This window comes from Pyrus communis, chromosome 3, assembly GCF_963583255.1.
Source record: "Pyrus communis chromosome 3, drPyrComm1.1, whole genome shotgun sequence".
NCBI lineage: Eukaryota > Viridiplantae > Streptophyta > Magnoliopsida > Rosales > Rosaceae > Pyrus > Pyrus communis.
The window spans coordinates 13,077,680-13,098,171 of NC_084805.1; the positions used below are offsets into that span (position 1 = coordinate 13,077,680).

Consider the following 20,492-nt stretch of genomic DNA (forward strand, 5'->3'; position numbering starts at 1 on the left):
TACCGAAGTGTCATGACCCTCTACGCCAATAATGACGCTCTTATGTGCAAGATCTTTGCCAGGACACTAAAAGGCGTGGTACAAGATTAGTTCCACACCCTGCTACCACGTTCAATCTGGAACTTCGATGAACTTTCCTTGGTTTTCACTAAGGAATATTCGTCTTACCGCTCGATTAAGAAGAGGTATGACCACCTTTTCAGCATGAAAAATGATCCGAAGAAGTTACTCAGCACCTATATCAAGAGATTCAAGGCAGAAAAGGCAAAGATCATCTGATGAGATGATAGCATCCTATGTTCAGCTTTCCAAAAATGACTCCCAGCAGATCACCCACTTTTCGGAGAATTGATTATGGGTGAGAACCTATCTCTGGCAAACTCTTATGATTTGGCGGAAAAGCACTCCTTCTGAGATGAAGAAAAGCGCTCATAAAACCGCTTGAGCAGCCGCACAAAGACGCGGAATCGACTCAAAAGAATGTGAGCAACAAACTGCTCGATGACAAATGCAAGGACCATACCCCAGCTAAGGGGGGCACAGCACCTAAGACATACACCAGGTTCTCAGTCCCAGTCAGCTAGATCTTTCAAGACCTCAAGGATAAGCCATGGTTCAAGCCGCCGCTGCCACCTTTAAAAGTCGACTTCGCTTACACCTCACGCCAAAAAAATGCCTCCGAAAGCTAGGGATGACGCCTAAAGTGGTCACGCGGGACATCTGCTTCTGTAAGTAAGATGCTCGGACGATGACCCTACGGCTACAAGCCCAAGGAAGCCCGTAAGCCAAGACCTACACTTGTTATGACTACGCTGACTTGCCTGCTTACTTGCGAGCAGCATTTCCGGCAGACAGTCTATGGTTTAAGTTTTGTTGGGACAAAGTCGAGGTCACGACTATAGTAGCTACGTGGACCTCCTCTACATCCAAAGAAAAGCACGAGTCCGCCCGACGGCTCTATAAGTCAAAAATCTCGCAACATGCCCCGAGATGACCAAGGCTCAAAAAGCCACAAAGTTGAGTGTCACAACTATAGCAGCTACGTGGACCTCCTCTGCTTCCAAAGAGAAGCATGAGTCAGGCCTACGAAGTTAAAAATCTCACATTGTGCCCTAAGAGGGCCAAGGCTCAAGGAGCCACAAAGTTGAGTGTCACAATTATAGCAGCTACACGGACCTCATTTGCTTCCAAAAAGATGCACGAGTCCGACCGACGGCTCTATAAGTTAAAAATCTCACATCGCACCCCAAGAGGGCCAAGGCCCAATAAGCCACAAAGTCTAGTGTCACGATTATAGTAGCTACGCGGACCTCATCTGATTCCAAAGAGAAGCACGAGTCCAGCCGATGGCTCTATAAGTCAAAAAGCCAAGGCTCAAGAAGCCACAAAGTCAAGTGTCATGACTATAGTAGCTACGCAGACCTCATCTGCTTCTTATGAGAGGCATGAGTCCAGCCGACGACTTTATAAGTCAAAAATCTAGCAACATGCCCTGGAAGGGCCAAAGCTCATGAAACCACAAAGTTGGGTGTCACAACTATAGCAGCTACACGGACCTCCTCTATTTCCTACGAGAGGCACGAGTCCGGCCGACGGCTCTATAAGTAAAAAAAATCTCACAACATGCCCCGGGAGGGCTAGAAGCTCAAGAAGCCACTAAAGTCAAGTGTCACGACTATAACAGCTACACAGACCTCATTTGTTTCCAACGAGAAGCACGAGTTTGACCAAAGGCTCTATAACTCAAAATCTCTCAACATGCCTCGAGAGGGCTAAAGCTCACGAAGCTACCTAAATCTGAGATTCATAGCTATAGTAGCTACGCGAACTCACCTACCTTCTATGGAGACAACGAGTTCGGCTGCCGGCTCTATAAGTTAGAAATCCCGCATTTCTTCTTTTTACAGGTAAAGCTCTAGAAACCCCAAAACCAAAACTGAAGCCTAAAGTGACCACGCAAGTCAACTGCTCCATCGGAGAGCCCACTTGACTGCCCATCCTACGACAAAGTTTTGCAAGATGCCTCAAGCAGGCAAGGCTCTAGAAGCCCCGAAGCCGAAACTAAAACCTAAGTGACGGCGTGGGATGAACTGCTTCATTGACGTATGTTCACCCAGCCACAAGTCCTATGGTAAAGTTTTGCAAATGACATGGTGAAATAGGACATAAAGCAAAAACAAGGAAAGATGTTTATTAAATTTTTAACAAATTGATAAATCAGCTCGAAGGCCAACAAAGTCCAAGCAAAACAGAAAAAAAATTAAAATTAAAAAAATTAAAAAATTAAAAAAAGGAAATAAGAAAACTCTTAAGTCTAAGCAAAAAGACTACTCATTGGCAGCCTATGCAACTACTGGTTCCTCGACTGCCACGCCTTCGGCAACCATGCCATTCCTAGCAGCTAAAGCTTCCATCAGCTCATCCTCAATCGCCCCTGCCTGGACTGCCTGACCTTTAGCTGCTCCACCAAAGGCATCATCAAACTAGAAATCAAGCAGATCAACTGGAAAAATGGAGAAAGTCTCGAAGTCCTTCTTGGAAAACTTATAATCCGACGGCCTACCTGAAGATGGTCTATATAACCAACTTGTCTAAATGGGCCTGACAAGAAGCAAGCACCATTTTATGACCAACTTTCTCATTCTTTAGCTGCACATTCTCCTCAACAAGCCCAGTATGAGCACCTTATAGCTCATCCAGCTTATTCTTCAGGTTCATGCTAGTAGACAAAGCACCTTGCAGATCCACTTCCTTGGGCTCAAGCTTACTGGCAATCTCATTGAGATAAGACACTTCAACATGCATGAAGATAAGTTCTTCGTCCTTGGAAAAACAAGCAGTTCTTAGCTCCAAATTGACATGCTCAAGGTCCTCGACCACCGGAGAAACACGACTAATTTCCTTCTCTGCAACTTCCAACATCGCCTGAGTCGTATTAAGCCTAGCATTCAAATGGGCGGCCTGCTCACGAGCATCTCCAATTGCAAAGAAATGGGGGCAGAGACATTAAATCCCTACAAAATGGAGAGTTCAGATTCGAGCTTCTCGATCTTTTCAGTAGCCGAGCGAAGCTGAGCCACCAACACCATTTCAGCCTTATTAGCACACTTGACAGCATCTTTATCAACATACACAGACTCAGCTACCAGGATCAAAATCTTATGCATTGTAGCAATTAAGGAAAACCTCATTGCGTGGGAATGACACTTCGCAAAAAAGTTTGAATGGACGATAACTTTCCCAACACTATTAATAAACTTGGCACATGCATCAACGTCCTTAAGCAGGTCAGCTTTTACCAGCGCACAAACTTCGTGAAACTCTCCAACCTCAAACTCAGTGGATCTTTCACAACTGCCCGTGCGAGCAGATTTCCCCTTCTCAGTAGACGAGTCAGTCACGGCAAAAGGAGGAACAGGCCCAAGCGCCACCTTAGCAGCATAATCCACTTTCCCGCTCTTCATAGCGACGAGCCTCTCAGAAGCAAAGCCAGACTTAGCTCCCGACAGACGCTTCGATACAAACCTAGACACTAGAAGCATCACCGAACTCTTCCGTTGGGTAAGTCTCTCAGCAATGGATGTGGTCACCTTTGGAGCAACAGGTTTCACAGGCTCAGGCTCAACAATCGTCTTCACCCCCTTAGGGGAAATTAGATCAATGACAAGCTTTTCGGCAGCAGACGAGCTCTCACGAGCAGCAGAAGAATTCATTAGCTTTTTCTCAACCGAATGCTCACAAACAGGTGAAGAAGACCTCTTATTTCCACCACCATTGGCAGCAAGCTCTACAACAATGATCGGGGAAGCCAACGCCTCGTCCTTTATCTGATTTATCTCTTCCCTTAGGGGCAGGCCACCTTTCTCCTGGCGAAGAGGGTTGAGCAGCCAGCGCCACTCACGATACTCAACTAGAATGCCCAAGGCAACGTGCACTTTCTTCATATCCGCCGAAGTCCTTGGAGTTGAGCCAAACTCTAAATCTACACAAAGTAAGAAATATGATCAATAAATTGAACTGATGGAGTACCTCAACGAAAATTCAAGCAGGACATGAATGAAGCAATTCACTTACCACTAATAAAGACAGTCGGGACACGCAGCTCAGGAGAAGAGTCAGACTCCCACTTTCCATTCACCTCTAAGGTATCTCTTGCCCACTCATGGTCATCTTTGCTAGACGCATCGAACAACCTATAGCGAGATCTCAACTACCCCACGCCCTCCTTGTGGCCGATCTTAAAAAAGTACCAAAACTCATTTATGGTCAATCTAAGCTCAAAAAACATGCTCAAGTTTAGGAATCTCAACATCGCACGAACTGCATTTGGGGAGCACTGAGCAGGCGCGCATTTCATGGAGCAAATCACCTCCTGGAAAAGACGCGGCATGGGAAAAGTAAATCCCAACACAAAGTAATATGGATGGAATTTGATAGCTCTCTTCCTGGCAGAGGCACCTTCTTCACATAGTTCATGGCCGCTATCATCCTTCATTCACTTGACGCAAACCCCAGACGAAATCGCATGGTTATACGCCTCAAGAAAATCCCAAAACAGCTCATCGAAATTAATCTTGACATACGCAGCCTTGAAGTAACCCACCTTGCCGGAAGAACCACCTTGACAATACAAAGGTGGAGGATATTTTTCACTTTTGAGGTCGGAGGAAGACATCTCAGAGTCTCTGCAAAAAGCACGAAGAAAAAATATATATTTAAAAGGTAGTTCGGGGAAAAAAAAAAAAAAAAAAAAAAAAAAAGAGGGATGTACGCATATATATATATATATACGCCCAAGAAAAGCAGCACGAATGAGGCCTAATGGGAAGGGAGGCCCGCGCCTCCTTCCTCTCCTTTCCTCCACACACAAGGCGCCCCAAGAAGAAAACCCAGGCCTCACGGCCCAAGTCCTGCTCATAGAAGGGCTGGTCCCGAGCATAGAAGGGCTAGTCCCTCTCCTTCTTTTCCCACTACCCAGGTACCAGCACAGCAGCCATGGAGACCCAGCCCAAGCCGGTCTCCCCACACCAGCCGATACCTTTGCCGCACCACCTGCAGCTCGTGGCCTCCCCGCCACGCCATTCATGCATCATTGGCACCCACCAAGCCAATTTTTCAAGCCCCAAGGCTCCCAAAAATTCAAGAAGAACAAAAAAAATCAAGTTTTCTTACCTTGGTGTGGCACGGAAAAGAAGAACAACAACGAGAAACGATTCTTTGCAAGGGCAAGAAAATAAGAATGTTAGCGGAGGGGGAAGAAAAAAATATCCCCTGCTTAAGGCAAAATTAAATAGGTATTGGGGGCAATTATTTTCCTTTTCCTAGAAGAAGTCTATCTCCAAATCAAGGAAGAATATCAAGTTCAAATTGGGTAACAACTCTACAAACCCAAGCAGCTTGGGATTTCTACACCTATTGCCATTTCCATGCGAGCAGCACAATAGGTGTGAGGGCATTGTGGAGCCTGAAATAATCCCAAAAATTCTAGAGGTGACATATGGACTTTTATTCAAGAAGGACAAGATTGCCCTCAATAAATGGGCAGGCTTCTCAGATGCACCCACGAACAGCTCACATCCCTGAAAGATTCAGCAGCTGAACACAATTGCCCACAGCTCACCTACCCTTGGCAAGAAATGAAAGATAAGGATTAATTATCCAAATCATATCTTTAATACATTGCTAATTGAAGATTGACTCCAATCAATTAAGTAATCCTAATTTAATTCAATTAAGGATTATTACCCTATTATCTCCTATTAAATATCTTGAGAATATTTAGAGAATATTTCTCCATTAAACCCTATATGGCTGGCCCTAACCCTATAAATACCCCACATTCTACCAAATTGGAAAGGGCTTTTGCAACCATAACCTTAAACACTTTACTCTCTCAGAGAAACTAACTTAGGCATCAGAGATCCGTTGACCTAACCCCCTCCCCCCCCCAACCTTGTGGGCACATGAGGCTTAGGTCTTTGATCTAATGTGTTGATTGTTTTGCAAGTGCATTTTCGTCAAGACTGAAGATGGCGGAAATTTGCATCCACAATAGTGGCTGAAGAAAAAGAAGATATTAAAAGATAGATTTAGAGAACTCTTGCCCCATTATTAAAGAAGTCCATTTTTATCAATCAGTGAAGATGCCCCTATAATGCCAGAAACAGAATCTTGATATCCGAAATAAAATCGAATTTTCATAGAAAAGGATGAGGTTTTTAAACCTTAAATTAATTCACATTAAATTCTTAAGCATGTCCTTGATCGACAAGAAAGCTTTTCAATGGCTTGTTAATTAGCTTTCATCCAAGGCATTGTAGATCTCGAAGAGATTTCATGTTTTTGTGTTGTTATGGCTCAAAGTCTGTTAGTTTGTTTTCACGACTACAGCTAGCTAGGGTTTTTCCTTTTTAAGTTTCCAGATTTTATGTTTTATTTTTATCAGTAATATTAGTTTTTTTTTTCTTTCAAATATCATTAATATTAGTTAAAATCCACATAAGTATCAAAGTCATTTAATGAATAAATAAGAACCCTTAGATGTTATAAAATCTAAGGGCTACCTTAATCCTATATATATATATATATATATATATATATATATATATATATATATATATATCTATGTGTGTGTGTATATATATATTCAGTTCGGTGGTTTGGGATTCCTAAACCATTGAATAGGTAATACCAAATGCAATACCAAATAGTTGGGGATTGGTTCGGTTTGACGTCCCAAAAATTATGGGAATTTCAGTTTGGGACTTTTTTGGTTTGGGATCGATTTTTTTCGATTTAATTCAGAATTTTTGGGAATTTTTTCCAGCCTTAGAAGTGGGTTAAAAAACCATTTGCCCCGTTTATGATGTGATACATTTTTAATCATTAATTTATGTTTAGATGGTCAGGATGTGAAGCGGAGTGCAGTTGGGCAGGGGAGAAAACATGCAGAGAGAATCGTATACAGTAACAAAAGGTGGGAATCGAATGTGAAAGAGAAGTCACATTTAATTGTCAATTCTTAACTATCAAGCTAAGAATAACAATGTGAAAGGGAATCAAATTCAAGACCCCAATCGATCGGTTCCTCTCACAAGTGGTTATTCCTACCTTGACCTCTAATTGTTAATTCCTAACTTGACCAAAATTCAAGACTCCAATCGATTCTTATTCCACACATATAAACTTTGTTTTACAACTTTATGCAGATCGATTTCCATTTGCAGCGATCTTGTGAAAGGAAGCTTAAGCAGTTAGTTCACTGTATATCTCCAGTTAGTTTCTGGACAAAGGTAAGTTGTTTTGCTTTAGTTTTTGTACGTATGCAATTTGCATTAGACAAACTCCGTCCCATTGATATTGATGCAGGTGAGACATTTTCTGATTACTTCCATTAAATCGTTTCCTGTGAGTGGAAATCTGAACTCGTTTTGTCACTATATACAACTCTCTCTACACTCTCTCTCTCTCACATGGTCTAAACGATTTAATTTTTTCTTTGAATATCTTAGATACAAAAAGAACCGCGAAGTTCCGTTCGGAAAGAAAGATGGCGTTGGATAGAATAAGCAACTTACCAAGCGATGTTGTAGAAAATATTTTGTCCCGTTTGTCGATTAAGGAGGCAGTAAGTACAAGTGTTTTATCAAGTAACTGGAGGTACAAGACGGCTATGCTTCCACATCTTGTGTTTGATAATCGGTGTTTTTCAAATAAAAACCTTACGACTTTTGAGAATATTGTCAATCAAGTACTCCTACTTCACATTGGACCCATAAACACATTCAAGCTTTCCCATCGAGATCGTCTTGCCACTAGTGATATTGATCGATGGATTCTTCATCTCTCGAGAAATGCTATCGAAGAGTTTATACTCGACATTTGGCAAGGGGATCCCTACAAGGCGCCTTCATGTTTGTTTTCTTGTCAAGATTTAGTTCATTTGGAGTTATACAACTGTTTGCTAAAACCTCCTTCCACATTCAAAGGCTTCAAGAGTTTGAGGAGCCTTGATATTCGGTGGATTACTCTGGCCTCAGATGTGTTTGATAAAATGATTGTTTGCAGTCCTCTGCTTGAGGAGTTGACTGTAGTGTACATTGATGGTTTAACACGTCTCAAGATTGATGCACCAAATCTCCAATATCTTAAGGTTAATGGTGATTTCGAGAATGTTTCCCTTGAGAATACTTTAAATCTTGTTGAAGTTTCCATTGCCTTGGATGGTAGCTATGACCAGAGGCTGGTTCCTGGCAATTGTAGCAATTTGGTAAAGTTTTTTGTTCACCTGCCACATATTCGACGGCTAAAGATTAAGAGTTTCTTTTTACAGGTAATGGTTTTTGTGTTTTCGTAATTTTGTTTAATATCCTTTACATGTCCTTGTGAATTTGAGCGTATTAATTCACTGATCCAGCTTCCTTCTGCATCTTTTCTTCTCCAGTATTTAGCTTTTGGTGATTTGCCGGAGAAGCTTCCTGAACCATTATTATCTCTGAATTATCTCTCTCTCAGTATACGCTTTAAGCATCTGAAGGAGCTGTTAACGGCTCTTTTCCTTATAAGAAATTCTCCTTCTCTAAAAGTACTAAGCATTTCGGTGAGTTTAATTCTTTTGATGATTCATTTTCTACCCTTGAAAACCAACTCTACGCTAAAGCTTTATAGTTTGGAGAGCTGTTTAGCCTTAAGGTTTAAGATTTTAATTCTATTAGCATTGTGTAGGCAGAGGAGGATCAGGCTGTACTTGTGGAAGAAGCAAAGTATTTGTTAGATGACAACGAGAATTGCCTGTTGAACCAACTACAAATTGTGACAATAATCGGAGTTTCCGGTGTCGAAACAGAACTAGATTTTATCAGATTTCTGCTTTCAAATGCACCTGTGCTTAAGAGGATGACTGTTAAACCTGCTTCTATGAATGGTGAACTAGTGAAAAAGTTGCTCCAGTTTAGGCGTGGCTCAGCTTTTGCAGAGATAATCTACATGGACCCATAATTCATCCACGATATACTATTGAAGCTAATTACTTCATTCGCTTGCACAAATAAATGTAATGTCTGCTGTTTGCTTCCTATTTTATCTTTCTGGTAAACAATGTAATGTCTTCTCTCCTCTTTGGCACAAAACGTATACAAAAATTGATCCAGTGCTTGTTATTTACAATGGTTTATTGTCGTGCTTGCAAGACGAAGATCACATGTACATTGATGGTTTGTAGCCTCTGACCTCTAAAACACAATATTTTATGACACTCTGGCCTCTAATACTAACAATCTTTGTCTTTTTTGTACCATAGACAGATATCATCTGACAATAACAACAACAACAAAAACAACAAAGCCTTATATCCCACTAATTGTTATGAATCCCAAAACAATAGTGCGCTCAGTTTTGGACCAAGTCTACTGTTAGCTCTAAGTACTCCATGTCTTTAAAGTCTTTGTCCAAGTCTTCCTAGGTCTTCCTCCACCATTTTTCCCCAAGCATCTGTCTCATATGAAAATAATTAGTAAAACTTAACAAAATGCGAGAAATATTAAAAGTAATATAGAAGGTTTGGTTCAGTTATATATATATATTCTATCTACACACTCAAACATACGGGATCACAGTTTAAATGATCTTGACTCCACCTGCCATGGCCATTATATTAGATTATGGACATCTCTTTACTACTTGAATATCTTAGAAACAAAGAAAACCATTAAAGTCCTGTTCGAAATAAAAGCAACACGTATTCAGTTGGCTATCTGGGCTCAAGCCACGAAACGTCCCATTCCGTGAGAAATATCTGAAACGGAGAATAAATTGAATTCTTTATTTGGTCAGCCATTCACTGAGACAACCATAGCCCAACACCATGAGCTCTATACCAGGTTGCACTCTCTTTTGGCGCAAGAAGAAGCTTTTTGGCATCAACGGTCCAAGGAAAATTGGTTACAACTTGGTGATCAAAATACTAAGTATTTCCATCAGAAGGCAAATCGGAGACAACGGAGAAACGGGTTACATTGTTTGTTTGACGAAGCTGGCATATGGCATGAAGATAAGCTTGGTACGGAGAATGTTATTGTTGAGTATTTTACAAAATTATTCAACTCTCAAGGTGAAGTGGACGCGATGGAAATTCTGAAGGTTGTCAATCCCAAGGTTTCGGCAGAGATGAACCAAGAACTTCTTCGGCAGGTTTCAAACGAGGAAATTAAGTCGGCATTTTTTCAAATGCATCCAACTAAGGCCCCAGGACCTGATGATATGTCACCTGGGTTCTATCAAAAGCATTGGGAGATTGTCGGCCAAGATATTTGTGAAGGGGTTAGGTATCTTCTCTCATCAGGGCATATGCTTCGGAAAATTAATTATACGCATGTTACGTTGATTCCGAAGAAAATGGATCCTACTTCAATGACCCAGCTTCGACCGATTAGTCTTTGTAATGTGATCTATAAGATTTGTTCCAAGGTTCTCACTGCGAGGTTGATAGTTATATTGCCGGATATTGTGTCGTCTTCTCAGAGTGCTTTTATTCTAGGCCGTTTGATCTCTGATAATTGTTTGGTAGCTTCAGAGATTGCTCATTATATGCATAGAAAGAACAATGGGTGGAATGGGGCGATGGCTTTGAAATTGGATATTAGTAAAGCATATGATCATATAGAATGGAGTTTTTTGGAGCAAATGATGAGGAGGTTAGGGTTTGCGGAGTAATGGATTCACTGGATAATGATGTGTGTTACTACTGTATCCTATTTTTTCAAGCTAAATGGAGAGCTTCATCCTAAACAGGGTATTCGTCAAGGTGATCCATTGTCTCCATTTTTATTTGTGTTATGTGCCGAGTGTCTGTCAACTTTATTTGACTCATGGGAAGCACAAGGTCAAATTCAAGGTGTAATGGTTTGTAATGGGGCCCCAAGTGTTAATCATCTCCTCTTTACGGATGATAGTTTTATCTTTGCTAGGAGTTCTCTCTAAGAATGCATACAGGTGAAGGAGTTGTTATGAACTTATGAATGGGCGTCCGGATAGGCGGTGAATCTTGCCAAAAGTAGTGTGGCTTTTAGTAGAAACCTTACGGTTATGGATGCGCAGTTACTGGCCGATTGCCTAGGAATGGAAAGGGTGGATTATCATGACTGTTGTCTTGGTTTACCGGTTTTTGTGGGTCAGTCGAAGAAGGAGACCTTTGCATATATTAAAGACCGTCTTTGGAAGAAGCTAAATGGTTGGCCGGGCTCTTTGTTGAGTAATGCGGGTAAAGAAATACTCGTAAAAACAATAGCTCAAGCAATACCATTGTATACAATGCAGACGTTTTTACTACCTAAGTCTTTTTGTGAGGATTTGAACAAAATGGTAGCTCAGTTTTGGTGGGGCAGGAAAGCAGGTAAGCATCGCATTCATTGGGTGAAGTGGCAAAAATTGTGTAAACCAAAGAGTAAGGGTGGCCTGGGGTTCAAAGATTTATATGCTTTGAACATGGCGTTGATGGCCAAGTAAGGGTGGAGATAGATTCAATATCATCACTCTCTAGTTGCTCGTATCTTTAAAGCCCAGTATTATCCCAAAATAGATTTTCTGCAGGCTTCAATTTCCTTGAATTCATCCTATTGCTGGGAAAGTGTGGCGGATTCCAGGATCATTATTCAGAGGGGTGCTCGTTGGAAGGTTGAAGATGGATTAAGTATAAAGATTTGGGGGGATAGTTGGTTGCCAAGGGGGACCTTTTAGAAAGTACTTAGTGGTAGACCGGCTAGGGTGCACCCTTCCCTTATGGTGCGTTCTTTTAATGGTGGATAATGAAGGGATGCGTTGGAATACAAATTTAATTCGTAATTGGTTTATGGAGGAGGAATCAAGTTTGATTTTGAGTATCCCATTGAGTTTATTTAATCCAGCAGATTCTATTATTTGGACTAAAGAGTCTAAGGGTGTATTTACGACTAAGAGTGATTACTTTGTGGCACGAACATGTCATGGTCTTGGTGGGGATGAACCAATTGGATCTGCACTAAATGAGGAGACAAAATTTCTTTGGAAAGCTCTATGGCGTGCAAAGGTACCGGGGAAAGTCAAAATTTGTGTTTGGCGTAGGTATATGAATGCTTTGCCAACAAAAGTGAATTTAAAGAATAGACGGGTTCTTACGGAGGATATATGTGGGCTCTGTGATAAGGAGTCAGAGACAGTTGAACACGCTCTATTACAGTGCCCACGATCAGCTGCAATTTGGTTTGGCAGTCCTATGGGAATTCGTATGTTTCAGAGGATAGGGGAGGGCTTTGGTGGATGGTTGATCAATATGGCAAAAACAGTCACTAAGGACAGTTTTGAGTTACTTTTTGTGTTGGTGTGGAATGTTTGGAAGGTACGTAACGAGTTTATTTGGAAAGGTTTGGATGCATCACCATTGGATGTGCAACTTAAAGCCCAAACGTGGCTGACGGAATTCAAGAAATGGAATGAGGGTCAACCATACTCACCAACGGTTCGTGTTTAGAAATGGAAACATTCGGAATTTGGTTGGATAAAGTGTAACTTTGATGCGGCTTGGGATAAGACTGGTTCATATGGGGGTATAGGGATTATCGTTTGAAACGCAACAAGATGTTTCATGGCTGCAATGGTGTTGCGGGAGACTAGTACCAGCTCAACGATGCATGCAGAGGCTGCTGCTGCACGGGCAGCAACTATGTTTGCTCAGCATTGGCGTGAGGAACAAGTGCAGGTGGAAGGCGATGCTCTTATGGTGGTTGCTGCTATTTAGAATGCGGGAACAGCTTTACATGGTCATTTTGGTCACCTGTTTGCTGATACACAGCAAATTATGCAAGAGTTCAAGCAATGGAAGATTTCCTTTGGACCAAGAAAGACGAACAGAGTGGCACATCAGCTTGTACAGTTGAATCTAACGCTTAACCATCCAATTTCTTGGTTTGAAGAACCCCCTGATATTATTTCTGATATATTATTGGCGTATAGTCTTTATAGTTAAATTGGTGCGGGCCACTTTTTTTCCTTCGATCGGGTTGAAAGTCTTAGCAAGGTTTTTATTGAGGCCCACTGTTAGCACCCTATCCTCAAATTTGTATGTATTTCTACAATTCAATGAATATCGTACTTGCTTCAAAAAAAAAAAAAAAAAAAAAAAAAAAAAAAAAAAAAGTCCTGTTCGAAATGAAAGACGGAATTGGATAGAATTAGCAACTTACCGAGTGATATAAAAGGACAAAATTTGTCACTTAAGCCTATTAAGGAGGCAATGAAGACAAGTGTTTTGTCAAGCAAATGGAGGTTCAACTCGGCAATGATTCCACATCTTGTGTTTGCCATTGAGAGTATTGTAGATCAAGTACTCTTACTTCGGATTGGCTCCGTACACACATTCAAGCTTTCTCATCCAGGTTTTGTAGCCAATAATTCTTTTGATCGAGGGATTCGTCTTCTATCAAGAACTCGTATCAAAGAGTTGGTATTTGAAATCGAGGAAGCGTATGCTTACAACATGACTTCATGTTTGTGTTCTTGTCAAGATTTGGTTCATTTAGAGTTATTTAATTGGTTGCTAAATGCTCCTTCCTCCTTCAAAGGCTTCAGGAGTTTGAAGAGCCTTTGTCTTCATGAAGTTACCATGGCTCGAAATGTGTTTGATAATCTCATTGTTTGATGCCCTATACTTGTTTGGTGAAGAACTTAGCTATGTTCCCGCTAGTCCTAGTTGTTTGGTCAAGTTTTTAACATGTTCACCTGCCCCATATTCAAAGGCCAAAAGCGAAGCCTATAGCAACTGAGAAACAAAACTACTCCGCGAGCCAACAATGTTTGTTTTCACGCGAACAAAATTCCTTTCAATTTTCATAACGATGAATTTTGGTTAATTATTTTTCTCTGAAAATTTTTCTGTGGTTGTGGATTTAGGGTTTTTTTCTCATGGGGGAATTTGGGTTTAATTCAGCTCCCTTTTTTTTTCTTTTTTTTTTTTAAAAAAAAAAAGTTTCCATTGATTAATTATCAATTAAATTTTATGAGCTTGTAGATATTGTTATTATCGAGATTAATTAATTATCTGTGAAATCTTCTGATGGTGGATTTTTGGGTTTTAACTTCCCAAAACTTCAATTTCAACTTTGAAGTTGTAGAGCATTTCAATAAGAATTTCAACTTGTAGTCAAGAGGCGAGTCATAATAAATTTGTATTGAATTTATCATGTACGAGATCTAAGATTTTCTGCTTACAATTAGAGAAACACCACTGAAATGTAGGACTAATTAACTGGCTAGCTCTCTTTAATGTAACTTAAAAATTATTAGTTCATGTGTTCGCATTACAAAGTAGAGCATTGTCCTTCTCGTAATAACTACACACCAATTTTTGTTGGATTTTAGCGGTCGAAACAAAATATAAAAGTCTTTCTTTTGTGCATGATTGAATGCGACTTGGATATCCATTTTTTGTCATGATTAATGACTTTTTTAATTTTTATACTGCTTAATTTTTTTGAAGCAAAGAAACTCGTATAAGTCTCTTAGTGTAGATAATATCGTTTGTTTAAAAAAAAAAAAAAATTTAAAAAAATTTTAAAAAAACACTATGTGAGTCCTGTTCGAAAAGAAAATTGGAATTGGATAGCATTACACTAAGATGAACTTCAACCCTTGGAATAAATCCTCTCTCCCCCCCCTCCCCCCCCCCCCCCCCCCCAAAAAAAAAAAATTTCCTCCAACTCTTGTTCTAAAATGGAGTTTAAGTGTTAAAACTAAAATAGATAAATAAAAAGGGCCAAATTCCGGCCAAAATTTAGGCCAAAGAAAATTGTGGGGTCCACAAGTGAGAGTGAGATTCGGCTCATGAAGCCCTCCGCCAAGTCTGGACGTGTTCATGCCTGACACGCGCCAAGCCCAGCATCAAGCATGGCCCCACCCATGTGGGCATGTCGCCCACTTGTTTGCTGGCATTGATGAGCATAATGGCTATTTTTCTGACCAACGGTCCACATTCAATTTTTTTTTTTTTAGTTTTATATTTATTGAATCCAACGGTTGAGCTCGATTATAATCAAATCTAATAGGAAAAAAAAAAGATATAATGATCCAAATTTTAATCCAACAGCTAAAAAAATTAAAAAAAAAATTTATTTAACTCAAAATTCACCCAAAAACTCTATAAATATCAATGCATTTGTGATGTGGTAGAAATTAACACACAAATTTAACCCTATAAATTATGCAATCGTAGTACAAGTAAGTAGGGATCGTTCTATTCTGGGGATTAGAAGGGATGCTAATCAATACAAATTAAACTTATAAAACTGAAAACTAAGTTAAACTAACAACAAAACAATGGCTGGGGGGATTTTGGACGAATTGAATTAAAACGAAAGTAAAGTGCAGCAAGTAAATTAAGTTGTGAATGAAATATGGATGAAATGATAGCTAAAGGATTCTTCTCCACACATGAATCATATGCATATAAATCGATTTCCAGTTATTCTTCCTATAAACCATGAATGACAATGCCCCAAATTAATTATGAACAGCACTAATTAACTCTCAGATTTTCCAAAGTTCATTGAATTGGACTCAGTGACGCAACCAAATTATTCTTCTCAAGCTCCCTAACTATGAAAAGCATGATAGAGATACATCTCAAAGACCATTAAGTTCTATGAAAAATCATAAGCATTGACAAAGCATTCGTAACTATGAAAAGCATGATACTCCTGCCAAGAATTTACTTAACTCAATCATGACTAGTGACTTTTACTACTTACAAATATAAGTTCATAACTATTAGGTTAAATTCCCTTATATTCTAGCATCAAATCCTTGCATGCAAACTAAGTGTGCACCCTTAATAAACATACAAGAATAAGTTCTCTATAAAGCAAATAAGTAAATCGCATTCATGTTTTATGAAATAATAACTGGATGTAATCAATTTATATAAAACATATGATCATGACTTCGAACTCACGTCTAGCTAAAAGAAATTTAGTTACACAAGTCCATCATAACTAAAAAGCAATCTAAAATAAACATTGAAACTTAAAACAAAGATAGAAAGAACTCTGAAAATTCCGGCAACTTCAATGGATGAATGGTAGGCATGTCACACTCTAAATCTCTGTAGGAATTTCATATATATAGGGGAAAATGGTTGAATCCAATGAGGTTTTGGTGTTTTTGAGTTATTTTAGGACTCTAAATGTCACATCCCAGGGGGGGAACCACTTCCCAGGCCCGCTCCACCACTGTAGCATAATATTGTCCGTCTTGGGTCCCGACCACGCCCTCACGGTTTTGTTTCTGAGAACTCACACGAGAACTTTCCGATGGGTCACCCATCCTGGGAGTGCTCTCGCATGCTACTCGCTTAACTTCGGAGTTCCAAAGGAACCTGAAGCGAGTGAGCTCCCAAAAGGCCTCGTGCTAGGTAGGGATGGGAATATACGTATAAGGATCACTCCCCTAGGCGATGTGGGATGTCACGATCCACCACTCTTAGGGGCCCGACGTCCTCGTCGGCACACATGTGACCAGGGTTAGGCTATGATACCAAATTGTCACATCCCGACCTAGGAGAGACCACTTCCCGAGCCCGCTCTACCACCATAGCACGATATTGTCCGCTTTGGGCCCCGACCACGCCCTTACGGTTTTGTTTCTGGGAACTCACACGAGAACTTCCTGATGGGTCACCCATCCTGGGAGTGCTCTCGCGCGGTACTCGCTTAACTTCGGAGTTCCAAATGAACCCGAAGCCAGTGAGCTCCCAAAAGGCCTCATGCTAAGTAGGGATGGGAATATACATATAAGGATCATTCCCCTGGGCGATGTGGGATGTCACACTAAAAATCAAGTAGAAAGTGTTGGAATGTGATTAGGATTCTTCCTTGCAGCTGGAGATAAGATAAGATAAGATAAGATAAGGTAAGGTAAGATAAGATAGGATAGGATAAGTTAATGTTCCTCTCCAATTAGGATTCCTCTTTCTTGTGTAATTCCTTGCCTTCCAAGCCTCAACTTTAATTTCTCCAAATTTTAGCACATGTCTAGCACCATTTAAACACCAAAAACGTTCAACCCATATGCTATCCACGTAGGTTATCCAATCCAAGTCCAAAACTGCTCCAAATTGCTCCATTTTGCCATTTATTGTTATCTTTACCAATTGGACCTACAATAATACAAAAATAACTTAAATTACTACAATAAATAGAAATTAACTAAATAAATGCAAAGAAATAAGATAACAAAGTCGCATAAATATGCTCCTATCAATTTGTTCAAACATCCACACAAAACTCACTTTTCTCCTACAATTCTTCCAACTTTTCTTTCTACCATATTCCAAAACCATTTCTTCCCATTTCCAAAATTTTCAAGATGGCAAAGGATCATATTAGAAGTCGTAATTGGACCTTTGACGAAGATGTTGCTTTATGCTTGGCATGGATTTCTATTAGCAAAGATGGTGCCGTTGGCACGAATCAACATAAAAAGGTTTTGTGGGGTAAAATCATTAATAAGTTCAATGAAAACCCGAAGGGAAGTTGGTGGTGTTTACGATCAATGGAATGTTATCAACAAAGCGTGCAGTTTATGGAAGTGAAGCTTGGAAATAGCGTGGTTGACATGGCTAGTGGAAGGAGCGCCGCAGAAATGGTGAGTTTATTTGTTGATATTTTATTTGTCATATACATAATATTATTTTGCAACTAATTGTATTTATGTATTTCTTGCATAGGTTGACAAAGCAATGGTAATTTACAAGATAAGAACTACACCAAAAAAATCAAGCTTTTAAGTTGTATCATGCTTGGGACGTCCTCAAGGATTGTCCGAGGTGGGGAACCAATGCGGACCAACAATGGGGAAAATTATTTGGTAGTGAAGCCGCAAAGACAAATGATGTCAATGAAGGTGTTGATTCGTTGACCCCAACTTCTTCTTTTGGAAGTCCCCGGGAAGAGATAAGCAAAGGGAAGCAAAGAGAAAGGGGAAGTTCCAATATCCAATTAGTACAGTGATTTCTCCCGAATTTCTAAAATTGACCTAATGTCATAGCTCTTAGGAGGAAGAAGCGGCCCGAATGCGTTTGGCCTTTATGAAGGAAGGGGAAAGGGATATCATCTCAAGGGGTATCTTTCAAGATGATAATTCATCTCAAGGCTATATCCCAAGTCCACCACCAAGTCAAGATGGTGGATATCATTATTAAGTTTATATAGTTTATTAATTATTGATTGTATTAAGTTTATATAGTTTATTAATTATCGTTTGTATTATGTAGTTTATTAGTTGTCGTTTGTATTAAATTTATATAGTTTATTAATTGTCGTTTTTATTAAGTTTATGACTTATTAATTATCGTTTGTATTAAATTTATGGCTTATTAATTATCGTTTTTATTAAATTTATGGCTTATTAGCTATTGTTCTATTATTCTAGATGCCTTCAATAATTATTGTACATATTGTAGCACACTTTGATGTACAATAGATGCCTTCAATAATTCAAAGGACCTTCAATAATTATTGTACATACTATTGCACACTTTGATGTACAATAGGTGTCTTCAATAATTCAAACAGCCTTCAATAATTTTTGACAACGTCCTCGACAAAAGACTTGTCACAAGAAGACACTTCAATTTATTACTAGAAAATACCAACATAGAACACTTAAAATTATTACAGAAAATAACAACATAGCACACTTAAATTTAACACAAGAACACATTAATACACCAACATAGCACATTAATACACCAACACTAACACATAAGTACACTTAAGATTATCCATCATCAACGTTCTCCTTCTCGGCACCATATATGGTCAACCAAATCCTTTCGTAGTGTGTCATTGATAAGCTTATATTTATATATATTTTATATCAAATTCACTTGTCTTTTCTTAGTTAGTTCCTTATATTTTTTGAGTTATTTACTTTTTTTTTGTGTTTTGTAGGATTTGTCAAGTAAAGAAAAGAAAAATAACACAAGTGGAATTTTAAGTAACAAATTCGTCAAAACTGTCTGTGCAGGTCAGCTGACTTTGGAAGCAAGTTGCGGACAGCTCAGAATGAATTAGAGAATGAGCCTTATATGCTTGGAAAGCTACGGATGTCTATTTTCTGGAGCATTTCAGGGATTGTTAATATCATTTTTCTAGAAGAAGTTATGGCCGTTTTAACACTAAAAGGTTCCCAAGAGGCTGAGCATACCCTCAATGGTGAAGCCACCCCCAAGGCTTAGGTAGGTTGTAGCCCAGAGAGGTTTATTGTAAATTCATGTTTTAATTGCTTATGCTAATGCATGTAGTTTATAGGGCCACTCAATTTTAATATAGGTTAATATTTAATGTATACTTAGTGCATGATAGGTAATAATAATATTTTTATGCTAAAAATAAAATGAGTTCTCTCTATTCTCCATCCTTTTACAGTGGTGGAGATAAGTGTTTCCCTTGTACCACAGCGTGGGTTCGAACCTCGGCTCCCTAATCTAAAATCTAATCTAACAAATCTATGTAGTCTAGCCATGACCAAAAAAGGATTTTTTACCCTATGTAGTCTAGCCATTGTGCTTCTTACTCAAGAAAAGAAAAAGATTTTTTCTAATCAACCATTAAACCCCTAGCTCCTTAATTTCCTTGCTTTATGTTTAGATTTTCCGATGAATGTCACATTTGGTACATTCTTAATCTCTTTATTTGCTAGTCTTCATTTAATTAGTAGGTTAATTATTTATATGGTCCTTGAATTTTCCGATTAGATTACGATTTTGAGATTTATATTTCATCGTTGTTTCATGCATTCTTCATCAAGGCAAGACAAATAAACGTATAATTTTGTGGTACTAATTTCAGCCAACCCATCCAGAAAAAATAAATAAATAAATCTTGGCTCCACTCCTGCATATCCTTCCATGCATTCTTCATCTATCAAGAAACCCTATTAAAGAGTTAGCGCTTAAAGTTCGATCAAACCTCCTCCCAAATTCAATGGTTTGGGAAGATGAAGAGTCATGATCTTCGTCAAGTTACCATTGCCCAAGATGTGCTGGAAAATCTGATTGTTTGTTGTACGATGTGCTCTAGATTACAGTTGCCTCACCTTACGCCAAGTGTAGACATCGAAATTTTGGTGAAGTAAATGTTCATCAACACATTAAATCTCAACATTTTAGGGCTTACGTCGCATGCACTATGTGTCTCACAAATCCTACGCATGACATATGACTCATAAAAAATGGACGAGTCATCAAAGGTGACACGTGTCAATATTTTGGCGGGAATTAATTAAGGTTAATTCTTGGAGAGAGTTCGCAGTGAGGGAAACGAAGGGACCAAGACTGGGGTGTTAACCCACTTAATACTTTTTCAAAGTTAAAATTACAAAAATACCCCTCTACCAAATAGGCTCGTAACTCTCTCAAAACTCCAAATTAAATTCTATGTATGCCCACACTTTTATGAGTACGAAAA

General features: G+C 39.3%; 2 protein-coding genes across 2 annotated transcripts; both read left to right on the forward strand.

Annotated features, from left to right (window-relative positions):
- The first annotated feature begins 7,385 nt into the window (after positions 1–7,385).
- Positions 7,386–9,144, forward strand: LOC137727266 (F-box/FBD/LRR-repeat protein At1g13570-like). Its single transcript, XM_068466133.1, has 3 exons — positions 7,386–8,332; positions 8,444–8,599; positions 8,725–9,144. The coding sequence occupies exons 1-3, from the start codon at positions 7,550–7,552 to the stop codon at positions 8,995–8,997; spliced, it is 1,212 nt and encodes a 403-aa protein (XP_068322234.1). The 5' UTR covers positions 7,386–7,549; the 3' UTR covers positions 8,998–9,144.
- Positions 9,145–11,082: 1,938 nt separating this feature from the next.
- LOC137728198 (uncharacterized) lies at positions 11,083–12,769 on the forward strand. The gene is made up of 3 exons (XM_068467060.1): positions 11,083–11,389; positions 11,808–12,370; positions 12,731–12,769. The coding sequence occupies exons 1-3, from the start codon at positions 11,083–11,085 to the stop codon at positions 12,767–12,769; spliced, it is 909 nt and encodes a 302-aa protein (XP_068323161.1).
- The last annotated feature ends 7,723 nt before the right edge of the window (positions 12,770–20,492 follow it).

Bases quoted from the DNA above. Each gene is read 5' to 3' on its own strand.
- LOC137727266 (XM_068466133.1), top strand. From the start codon at position 7,550: ATGGCGTTGGATAGAATAAGCAACTTACCAAGCGATGTTGTAGAAAAT. The intron at 8,333-8,443 runs GTAATGGTTTTT...TTTCTTCTCCAG, and splicing joins TTAAGAGTTTCTTTTTACAG to TATTTAGCTTTTGGTGATTT. The intron at 8,600-8,724 runs GTGAGTTTAATT...AGCATTGTGTAG, and splicing joins TAAAAGTACTAAGCATTTCG to GCAGAGGAGGATCAGGCTGT.
- LOC137728198 (XM_068467060.1), top strand. From the start codon at position 11,083: ATGGATGCGCAGTTACTGGCCGATTGCCTAGGAATGGAAAGGGTGGAT. The intron at 11,390-11,807 runs GTAAGCATCGCA...TGGATAATGAAG, and splicing joins TTGGTGGGGCAGGAAAGCAG to GGATGCGTTGGAATACAAAT. The intron at 12,371-12,730 runs GTACGTAACGAG...GAACAAGTGCAG, and splicing joins TGGTGTGGAATGTTTGGAAG to GTGGAAGGCGATGCTCTTAT.